Source organism: Lycorma delicatula, chromosome 1, assembly GCF_047948215.1.
Source record: "Lycorma delicatula isolate Av1 chromosome 1, ASM4794821v1, whole genome shotgun sequence".
Taxonomy (NCBI): Eukaryota; Metazoa; Arthropoda; class Insecta; order Hemiptera; family Fulgoridae; genus Lycorma; species Lycorma delicatula.
Genome location: NC_134455.1, coordinates 108,639,405 through 108,651,483, shown reverse-complemented (window position 1 = coordinate 108,651,483; position 12,079 = coordinate 108,639,405). Strand labels below are relative to the sequence as shown.

At 32.0% G+C, this 12,079-nt stretch overlaps 1 protein-coding gene across 1 annotated transcript in view; it reads left to right on the top strand.

The window, feature by feature from the left end:
• Positions 1–12,079, top strand: part of LOC142321043 (116 kDa U5 small nuclear ribonucleoprotein component) — an 89,883-nt gene that overhangs the window by 12,444 nt on the left and 65,360 nt on the right. The window contains exons 2-4 of the mRNA XM_075359051.1: positions 1,026–1,145; positions 5,662–5,894; positions 9,829–10,100. Coding sequence (XP_075215166.1) covers positions 1,029–1,145; positions 5,662–5,894; positions 9,829–10,100 — 622 coding nt within the window. The 5' untranslated portion in view covers positions 1,026–1,028. The remainder of the gene's footprint in view (positions 1–1,025; positions 1,146–5,661; positions 5,895–9,828; positions 10,101–12,079) is intronic.

Sequence of the window (12,079 nt, the reverse complement as noted above, 5' to 3'; positions counted from 1 at the left end):
GAAATCTTATTTTGCAACAGAACACCGACCGGTCCTGTGGCCCTCCTTACCACATAGCATGCACGTTGTCAGGTCTTTACATTGTGCTCTGTGATGACCCGCTTTTCCACACCCGTAGCACAGTTGCGAACGGTCCACACCCTTGCAGGTCGCAGAGACGTGGCCGAAAGACCAACATCTAAAACATCTTTCTTCTCCACTGCTTTGTAATTCTTTATCTCACCTAGTGCTTGGTAGACTTCTTTTATTGCAGGAGGGTTGATGTTGTTATTGGGATGTTGGTGTTGAAGTTTAGGAGTTCTGTTGATTCTTTGCAATTTAGGAGTGAAGACTCCTTACTAACTTAAACTAATTTGTTTAAGTTAGTGGCATTTATTCTTTACTTTTCTTGTTCATATTCTGCTGAATAAAATTATGTTCTTTTGTTTTGGAATTTTTAGTATTATCATCATTGATAACGGGATAAAACATAATTATTGTTATTATTATAACTCAGCTAATTAATAGATTATATTACTTTTTTTATAAAAAGAACTTATCTGGACCATACACTATTTGATATAAAGCTGGTTTATTTTTTTTTATATGTGTAGATTAATTAGTTACTTGAATATAAATATTAATTCCTTAATAGAGGATAAATTTTCATAAAAGTTCAGACAAATATTAACCGTATGTTATGAATAATTCAAGATTCAGAAATTCAGAAAATTTATTGATTGTACCTGGATAAAAGTTTTAGATGAGGCCAAAATTCACTTTCATTATAGTACCAAAAATAATATAGCCTATTTACTAAACTTACTAATCATAATTAATTGTCTGATAGGACTGTTGTAATTGTTGAGTGTAAGGTCTGTTTCAATATTTTTATGAATGGTATTTCTTTGTATTTGTAAATTGATATTTTAGTTAATTAGTTAACCATAGTATATAAGATTAATCATTCAAGCAATATTAAATCAATATTATTATGTTAATTGTGATGTATGTTAATTGTATTATTTTTTTTTTTGTTTTAACAGAAAATGGATGCTGATTTATATGATGAGTTTGGTAACTACATTGGCCCAGAACTAGAATCTGATGATGAAGAGGAAGATGAAGAATTAGCCGAAAGAGAGCAGGAAACATTAGATTATGATGTGAGTAAGAATTTAAGATAACTATTTAATCAGAGTTTACTCTCTCTGATTAATGATTGTTACTGAAATTTTTTTATTCCTTCTCAGTTGCATTCATATATTCTATATCAAGCTCATATTGATTCTCATCCCTTCCTTTAGGCTCTACACCACATTCTCTGCTTTGTCAAGCCTTGTTTATATGGAAGCAATTGATAGGCAAGTTGAATTGTCCAGTATTTAAATGTCTACCCCTGTCTTGAGTGTTAACTCATCAGTCCTGTCACCAATTAGTCAGTGTAAATATTTTTGTTTTCATTTTCACTAGTATTCCTATATTCCATAATTACTGGCAGCATTACTGTTGGTTTGGAAATAAGGATTTTAATGTAGCCAGAATTCTAGGTTGATGGAAATCAACCTTTATTAAATTTACTAAAATGGCTCTTTTACAGCAATTGTCAAACTCATTTTATTGAACCATTATCTAGAAAAAAAATTTTTTTATAAAAATGATCTGATATTTGATGAACATTCCATAAATAATGCAGACTATCCTTTTACTTAAATGGATGTTTTATTTTAATAATTTGTTTTTATAATTCTTTTCTACAACACCTCTGCATCTTAATGCCCTTTTCCATCATATCAGAAGATTTGTTATTCCAGTGAGGCCACACTGGTTTTGCTCAGATCCTAATGGTAACTACTACAGAAAGCTCTTCCTGGTAGGAAAGTTTATCCACTTCCCACTTGTATTTACCAAACAAGTTGATTTTAGCCATCCTTAAGTGTAATTGTGTATTTATTGTCTTGTCCCATCTCTGAATAATTAGGTCAGTTTTTGAACATTTTTCTGTACAGTTTTTTCTTGAAGTCTGCTATTTTCCTTATTCCACATGAAATTCTTACCTGTCATGTTAATTTATCAAGTCATTAGCAAAGTTTTTCATTTGTTTGATTTTTGAAATTATTGGGTTGTGTGAACGATGGACTACTCTCGTTTGATTGTGGTTTCAATCCTTGTTCAAAATACTAGATTTCATTTAATCAGTGGCAGTGATTTGAACTAGAATGCTTAACCTTCAATAACAAATCTTTGTTTCAACTATTTTGCATTGTTCAATGTTCAATCAATTCTGCCTCTGTTCATCCATATAGTAATGAACTGTAGTCAACATTTTTCAAAATTAGGAATAGTGATGTTGCTGGAACTTATAGTATTTGAATATGATAGTCCAATACAAGTTTCATATTTTGCTCATCTTTTAATGTTTATGGATTCATTATCTATGCTTACATATCCTTTAGGAAAACTAGTAGCCTAATTTAGTTTTAGGCTACTAGTGGCAAGCAGATCTACTGTCTGCTTGCCACAAACGTCACACAAAGAGCCCAGAATTCTTTTGGAATTTTACCTTTGAAGATTTAGTCTTCAAAGACTAAAGACTTTTAAAATATGGTGATATAAAGACTTTTTTTGTTCAACCATAACTCCACAATGACAACCATAACTTGAGGCGCCTGTAGACATCATATCTAACTCTAGACAATTTAAAGAAGTTTACACTTTAGTTAATAAATGTATATGCGGTTTCTTTTTTTTTTTCTCTCAGCTCCCCTGGGCCGGACCGACTTGTTGGTATTACGCCACCCAGCGGAGTGTCTTTATACTCAAATAGGCCTTCCCGCCTACCAGCTATATACTGGCATGGCAGGTCGGCCTACCGGTAGCTCTTTTTGAGAGTAATCTTTTATTTTATATGCCCCTTTCAGACACCACGCCATACCTGGAGTGTCGTGACATGGTGTCGAGGTCTTTTCTCTATATCTTGTGTTTTATTATTCTATTATTCCCTAAACTATATCCCCAGGAGTCCCCAGCGGCTCATTGGAACCGACACACCTTCGCATGCCGGCCCTCCCCGCTGAGGCTGTCCTCCCTTCCCTAGCCTAAATCAAAAACCCAGTCTCTTTTCGTTGATGTTTTTCTGCGATAAGATCTGTCTGGTGTAACACGCTATTTTCTTGCAGTTGGATTCCCGACTAGTCATAAAAGGTACTATAGCTTCAGGAGTCATCCCGTCGATCGCCATGTCAAATCTTAGGGCGGCCCATCTTTCACATATGAAGAATGTATGTTCTGCATTGTCGATCTCTTCGCAATACATGCAGATTGCCTCTGTTCTCCTTCCTACTTTATTTAAGTAATTATTAAATGAGCCATGCCCGGTGAAAAATTGCGTTAAAAAGTGATCCATCTCGCCAAAACCTCTTCTTATCCATGGTTCGATCTCCGGGATGAGTTGTCTTTGTCCAGCGACCCACACCACTATTAGTCCACCTCTCCTGCCAGGTAGTATTGACTTCATCTTTGCCCTCTTGATCTGCTCTGCCCTTCGATCTTTCGACTCTATCTCTCGCGATGAGGTCTATTGGCAGTACTCCGGCGAGAACACAAAGGGCTTCATAGGACACTGTCCTATACGCGGCCACCACACCTAGGAGCCCTCTCCTATGCACCCTCGCTAACTTCTCCTTGTTACGCCTGATATCTATAGCGTGACTCCACGCGGGAACAGCATACATCAACGAGGATACTATCGTTGACACCAACAATCTGCGTTTTGATGCTCTAGGGCCATTCTGCGCTGCCATTATAATGTTAAGACTCTTTATCATTGCTCTTTACCATTGCTGTGTCTGTCTGTTTCTGTATTGCCTTCCTACATATGTTACTTATATGGTCAGTGTATTTACAATTCCTATGGAAGGTAACTCCTAAGTATTTCAAACTATGCATCTCTTCTATAACTTTACCATTGATGAAAATATTAATAGGATCCAGTACTCTTCTTCCAGTGAAGGCAATACACCTACATTTTTCCAATTACAACTGTTTATTACAATCACAACCATTTATTAAGCGTGGATTTACCTTTTACCATTTTTCTCCTTACATTTGACATCCATAAGTTTCAAGGACTCATAAATATTCCAGGTGTTGTTATAAAGCCTAAGTTATCAGAAGATGTTTATTGTCTTGTCTAGAACCTTGCATATTAACTATTGAAAATTACAAGCCAACAATTTAATGCAGTTGTGAAGTAGCTTGAGACATTTTTTCATATACCTTTTAACAAATGCTATAAAATGTGGGAATGGAGCACTAAATTTGTTATGTTGACTGCCTGAAAGGCAAAGATTTCAGTACAACAGCCGTCATCTAAAAAAAACATATTCTTTATCATACTCTTGACCTGTTGGACTTTCTTCTCTCCTTAGTGAATATAGGTTCTGTTACTGTGATAACCACTATTTAATATATGCATCCATAAATTCAGCTTTCATTTATCGTTAACTTTGAAGGTAAAAGTTTAGTTGTTACTTTCAATTTCCCTAAGCTTATGTAGTCTGGGTAATGCTTAGCTGCAATATGGTGAATAGTAAAGTTGTTCTTGAGAATCATACGGCATATTTTTATAGATCTTAAAACACATTAGAAGTTGCATAGATAGTTAGGCAGTATTGTATTGATGAATTTTTCTTATTATCAAGGATCTTTGTGTAGTTTTAAGTTTTCATATTTTCATATTGTGTAGTTTCATATTTTTGCGTCGTAAGTTTAATCTGCCTAGAAACATCCGTGATATATTGTGCAATAATAACAAAATTTTGGGCCAATTGTTTCTCTTTTTGCATAGTACCAGGTTACTGCAAAAAATTTAATGTTATCATATATATTTTTATGCTAGAAGAGTTTTTTAATAATTTTTAACCTTTACTTTCAATTTTGATTTTTTTGGTTCTATGTATTTAATTTTACTATCCGGGGAGGAAACCTTTTGCACAACCCATCGGAATTAGGTAAGTTTTAAATAGTTTCTTTTTTCGATCATTTTAACGACTTCGTCTGTGGTATTCGTTTTGAGTTTTATTTTGCCTTCTTGACTTGTTTTAATAAATTTTTATTATATGATTAATATTACTTTTACACCTTATAAGCTTTATTGTTTTGGAGTTATTTTACCCTTTTATTAATAAAATTCCGGGTGATGATAACGCCCAGGCGTTTTTCGCCCACAAAAAAAAAATATTTTCATCTGATATTTGTTCATATACTTAAGGGTATCCCACATACCCTTAAGTATCTGTAGTGTCAAGATTGTTTCCAAAAGTTAAAAAAGGATTTTCATTATCTCTTTGAAAGTTTTCTGAGCTTACAGCAGGAATATGTTCAGCTTTATGTGTTATGACTAGTATGGTTTCACATAACAGTCTCTTTGCTTTGTTACAGAAATGTTTGGGACATGGCATGCAAGTATTGCACAGCACAGCACCTTGTTTAGTAACTCATTAGGTCACTCAGTAGCAAGTTGATTGGTAAATGAGTGTGCTGTTTATAAAGGTTGCTGAATACGGTCCAAACACTACAGAAGTTTATCACAATTGTAGTTTTTTTTGTTTGTATGGATTTGCAATATGATCTTTGGTACCGTTTTGAAATGACTTCTGGTTTTTTGTTGTTTTTTTACAGGAGGATGTTGGAGATGAAGGTGTTGAGGAGATGGAAGTGGCACCTATGTCTGTTGTATTGCATGAAGATAAACGATATTATCCTGCTGCATTGGAGATATTTGGGCCTGATGTGGAAACAATTGTCCAGGAAGAAGATACACAAGCCCTCACAGTACCTCTTGTAGCTCCTATTAAAAAGAAAAAATTTCAGATTAAAGAGCAAGATCTACCAGAAACTATTTACAATATGGAGTATTTATTTTAAATTTCTTTTACTCATTTAATAGTTTATTTTTTAAATTTTACTATTTTATTATTCTTTCTGTTATTTCAGATGTTTTACTTTCTAATTAAAGGTTTTTATTCTTGAGAGTTCTCAATATACGATAGAATATTCTAGAAGAATGTACAATATTTTTAAACTTTTGTTATGAGTATGATGTGAATGATGAAAAGTCTTATTACATTTTAAAACAAAAAGTACTTGATGATTAATTTAAACTTTTTCTTAGAAAACCAGAGACAGTAATGGGGCTTGGCAAAGTTTTATAATTAATACTTGCGCATTAATTTTTCTAGTTCTGCTGGGGAAGTCAGATATTTGTCTGCAGTCTTTGTCTATGATTTTGTTACACTTTTATTAATTATTTTTTTGTGGTTGTTGAAAGAGTGACTTAAATAGTACTTATGCATGAACATGAAGATAGTTTGTAAACATTCTGGTAGACATAAGAAGCTGAAATGTTAGTATTATTGGAAGATTTGGATTTATATCATGAAAAATGATTGGTTGATCATGTGAGAAATTGCTGATCATGTTGACACATTTTTCCATATTCCTAATCTTTGTTATCTTAGTTTTATTCATATTTAATTAATTACTTAGTTTTATTTATTCATAACTATTGTATTATTTATCTTACTTTTATTTATTTGCAAGGAAGGAACCAAATATGTCTTGCATTCTAATAAGATTTCTACCTAGATCTGTTATAATTGTTTGGAAATATTATGTTGTATTTTGAAAAAATGAAATATTTTGGGAAATGAAACCAGAATGTTTTAATATCAAGTTCCAAATGTAAGACATATCTGTAGGAGAGAATACAGGAATTAGGTGGCAGGAATGCATTGAAGGACTGAGTAGAGAACAAAATGATCTAATTAAATATTTGAGGAGGAAAGAGAAATTGAAGACGATTTAAGAAGAGACTGTTTGCTACAATCTGACACCATGCTGAAAAATTTAAATAAAAATAAAACAGTAAGAATTGATTACATACTAATTAAATTTCTATACTTTCTGAGAGAGATAGAACTGATTAGGCTGGACTAGGTATTTTTGCTGTTGAGAATGTATGAACTAAAAATACACCTTCAGATTTCAATAAAACATTATTTTTATACATAAAATAAAAGTGAAAATTACCATTTTTAAAACATCCCAAACTTATTTCAAACTATCAAGTGAACAACAGTACAAAACTAGGGATAGAAGGTTTATTAGTTGGAAGACCAATTTGATTTTTAAAAAAATACAGGAACATTAAAAAGCAGTTTTAACTTTCAGATTAAAATGAGAATTTAGATTGAATATAAATAAAGCTACATATATGGCATTTGTAGATCTTTGAAAAACATATGATAATGTAGAGTTTTTGTTTTACTGAAGTAGAATTGCATATGAATGTAGAATGTTAAAATAAAATATTATTGAAATATAAAGGAAGAAAACTTAAATTCAAGAATCAGATAACAATACTATGTGTAGAAAATAAGGAAAGACAAGTTGCAGTGCAAAAAGGAATATGATAAGGAATGTAGCATATCCGCAATTTTTTTAATTTGAATATGTAGTAATAAGAAAACTAAAAGGAAATTTGAAGCTAGGGAAACATTCCAAGGATAAAGAATTAAAATTTTGAAGATTTTGTGATGTTGCTAGCAATTTTAATTTAAAGTAGAGACTGAGAGTTTCGTGAAGTAACTCATTCTGCTTTGAAGTACCTTTATAAAATCCTAAGTTTGTCATCATTATTAAATATTTATTATGCTTTATATATTTTTATATAAAGTATGTCATCTCTTGGAGCTCCCTAAAAAAATCAGAACAAGTTTTTAAGATATAAAAATGAGCTGTTGATCATAATAGAGGTAATAAAATGTGACAGAAAGGGTAGAATAAAGAAAAGCTAAGTATTAAAGTTGATGAACATGCTATACCAATAGCTATTGTGTTAATTATGCTTAAGATTTCAAAGGATGGATAAAATGTAGAAAATATCTCTTGCAGTTATGCCATAAACAAGAAAGGTTTTCTTTAGAAGAGAGTTTATAAAACAGATTTAGGAACTGGAAAAAGAAATTCTTTTGAAATATTTGTATTAAATGTAATGCTTCATGGCTTGAGACATGGAGAATTGTGAAACTATGAGGTCTATAAATAAAGTAATGAGACTGGTTCAGAAAAAATGTTATTTACAATTCAATTACACATGGACTCTATCGCCTTCGAAGTAGTTCCCTTGGGAAGCCATGTAATGGTTCAAATAGTTTTCCCACTCTTCATAGCAGTGTTGGAACTCAGAAACCGGAATCTTCAGATGGTTGGTTACGTTTTTTTAGTGTTTTCTACTGTTCCAAAATGGTGTCCTTTGAGGTGTTTTTTTAAAGTTAGGAACAGGAAAAAGTCCTATGGACTACAGTCAGGTGAATAAGGTGGTTGATTAACTACAGGAATGTTTTTCTTTGCCAAAAATTCATTAATTGAGAGTATAGTGTGACAAGGTGCATTGTCATGATGCAGCATCCAGTTGTCTTTGTTGGCTGGTCTCACGCAGGCAGCACTTTTCTGCAGTTTTTCAAGAATTTCATGGTAAACATATTGATTTACAGTCTGTCCTGTAGGCAATCCTACAGTCAGGACAAACAGTATGTTTGTCCTGATGGACAATGCCATTACTATCGAAGAAACAAATTAGCATGGTTTTGATTTTTGATTTGCTCATTTTTGCTTTTTTCTTGGAATATGGTGAGTTTGAAGTGTACCACTGTGTGCTCTGATGTTTTGTTTCTGGGTAATACTTAAATATCCAAGATTCATCACCAGTAATAACATTTTTTAAAAAATCATGATCAGTTTCAATTTGCCGTAGAAGATTGCGGCATACTTCCACCCTGTTGTTTTTCTGTTCAACAGTGAGGTTTTGTGGGACAAATTTTGCACAAACTAATTTCACGTCCAATTCATTTGTCAAAATTTGATGGACTGTGGTATACAGATTCAATTGTTCAGCAATCATTCTGACAGTTAATTGCCAGTTGTACCGTATCAGATCCCTGATTCGCTCAACATTGCCACTTTTTGATGTTAACAGTCTTCCAGAGCATGGATTGTCCACAACTGATTCCTGGCCATCTGAAAATGCTTTAAACCACCTAAAAACTTGGGCTCATGACAGAGCATCATCTCATACACCCTTTTCAATTTTGAAAACGTTTCAGTAGCATTCTCACAGAATTTAACACAAAACTTGATTGCATAATGTTGCTTATAATTAGTATCGCCCATTTTTATAAAACACAACAAAAAATTGTTTCATGAAAAGTTTGTTTACGTCTCATGACAAAAATAGACTAAAAATATTAATACCTAATATAAATCAGCTGTTCATATAACCATATGTTAATAGTAATTTTACAGTGTTGCCACTTTGGCTGACAAAAAACTACTCTGATTACTTTATTTACAGACCACATATATAAACAAAGATTAAGACTTGGAATCTGTTTCAAGGTTATTTGTTTGGATAGGGAGTAAAAAATAAAGAGGTTTTAAAATGAAGTTGAGAAGAGTTGCTGAATTTGTAAGTGGAAGAACAAGGGTGGAGGCCATGTGTATTGCTTAAGTGTTAAGTTTGTTTGGTTCTAGAAGGAAGTTAATAAACATGAAAAGAGCAAAAAAAAGACGAGGATTAAAATATATGAAACAGATAATTTTTTATGTAGGATGTAAAAGTTTTATTTAGGCTGAGGTTGACAAAGGGTAGGAAAGAATAGGAAAGCATATAAAACAGAAAAAATTAAAAAATTCTAGACTAGCTATGGTGTAAAATCTCATTAAAACTTGAATCATTTCATTATTTTAATTTTATACATACTTTATAATAATGTGATTTTTTTGTAGATTTTTAGCAGATATGATGGATACTCCACATCTGATTCGAAATGTAGCATTAGTCGGTCACTTGCATCATGGTAAAACCACCTTAGTAGATTGCTTGATTAGACAAACCCATCCTGGTTTTAGAGATTTAACTGAAGAAAGAAATTTACGCTATACAGATACTTTGTTTACTGAACAAGAGAGAGGCGTGAGCATTAAAGCTACACCTGTAACATTACTACTTAAAGATATTAAAGAAAAATCTTTCCTTATGAATATTTTTGATACACCTGGTAAATATATGTTCTAAAAGTAAATTACGCAATTAATAAAAAATATATTTAGTTTAAATCCATCCTGTATTGAATTCTTTTATTACTGTTTTTAAAGAAAAAAATAAAATAATCATTCTGAAGACAAAGTTATGACTTCATAAATTTTATTTATTTTTTATTTGGATTCCACTATAGAAAGTGGAATCCAAATAAAAAAAAATCTGGTAGTTTGAGGTCTGAACTAAAGGTGAATTTATCAGAACTGTCTTGCCTAATCTTTAGGTAATTTTAAGCATTGATTTTGCGGTGTGTGAATAGGCATTATTTGAATACAACTTTTCTCTGTGAAATGTTAATTTTTTTCAAGCATCAAGGCTTCACTTTATTTTCAGTCATATTTCTGCAGTACTGGCAGTTGATAGTTTGCTAATCTAAAAAATCCCAGAACATTGAACCTTAAAAATCACTTAACCCCCTGATTTCTTGAATATTTTTAAGACCCAGTGTTGCTTCCACTCTGTAATTTGCCACTTGGATTCAGGCTAATAACAATGGGTCTATTTCATTACAAGTTATTATTCTTTCTTAAAATTCACGTCCTACCTCTTTCAATGAAATAGTATTGTTAGTGCTGTCTATGCGTGTTTTTGTATTCTATGTATATGTCTCTTTCTTTTATGAATATTGTAAATTTTCTTGGAACAGATATTTCACATTTTATGGTAGTTCAATTTTTATAAATATTTAAGTAAATTGTAGACAATATCTTTATTATGTTGTCCAATATTATTTCTCTTGTAACTTTCTGTCTTCTTGAATAAGTTCATCAATAAAACATTCTATAAGTAAGTTGCAACTTAATTAGTTACTTTTCACTTTAGTTATCAATAACCTTTATTTGGTCACTTTTGAATTGTTCAATATTCTTGTAAAAATTTGCAAAGTTCTTACAATTTTTACTCTATGCCTTAGTAAATTTCAGTTGTTTGTAAAAAGGTTTCAGATGGTGGTTCAGAAGCTCTAAATCATGTTACTCAGTTTTGTTCTTCAGAAATTTGCTTTTCAAGATTTCGACATTGTTGAATGATTGGTGATTGTGATGTATAGTAAAATAGTTCTCTGTCAAGTTTAAAAAAAAAAATGTGGGAATGCCAATATAAGGTTTTGAAGATATTACTTCTTATTTAGATATTTTTTTAACTATAGTGTTTGTCTTTATATGATCAAAGATCATCATAACATACAAGGGGAAGTCAAAATTTAGTCTTCCAACCCCATTAATTCATTTATAATTTATTTTGTAAAAACATTACTTATTTTGATAAGATAGACACTTACATTATTGTCACCCTTTTAATTATTCCTCTTTTCTGGATAGCAGATCTATAAATCAAAACCTGTTGATAAAAAATGAGAAGTTGTTGAGGTATAAAGTGTGAATTCTATTTTCACAATTCATAATTAACAGCAACTACCAGGAGTTGTCACAAACATGATTTTCATTGCTAGAAAGAGATAAAAACTTGTTAAAGCTGGAGGAGAGTGAAGGAGCTTCAGTAGGGTTTTTCTTGTGCTTCTCTGTCAGCTATTAAGTGATCCATCTACTGCACATATTTCTGTACCCTAAACAGCTGTGTATAGTATCTTAGATTGTGTTCTGTGAAAGACTGAATTTTACTACAAAATCTCTTTGAATATGGTTTATTCCAGTTTCTGGTGATTGCCAAATCTTCAAAAGCCAAGGAAAATCTGGTCATTCAGGACACTGTTTCTTTGTTTGTCCATCAATCCTCTATGAAATTCATGACACCAATGTTGCCCCTGATGCACACTCATCACATTACAACTAAAAAGTATTTCAAGTTTACAATGAACTTAACAATTGGTGCCATCCTTTTTACCCACATTCTAATCTGTAGGGAAAGACATCCCTTTTACCCACAGTAACCATGTAGCAGATTGCAACCGTTTTAAAGACTGTTAGAACCATTAATGTT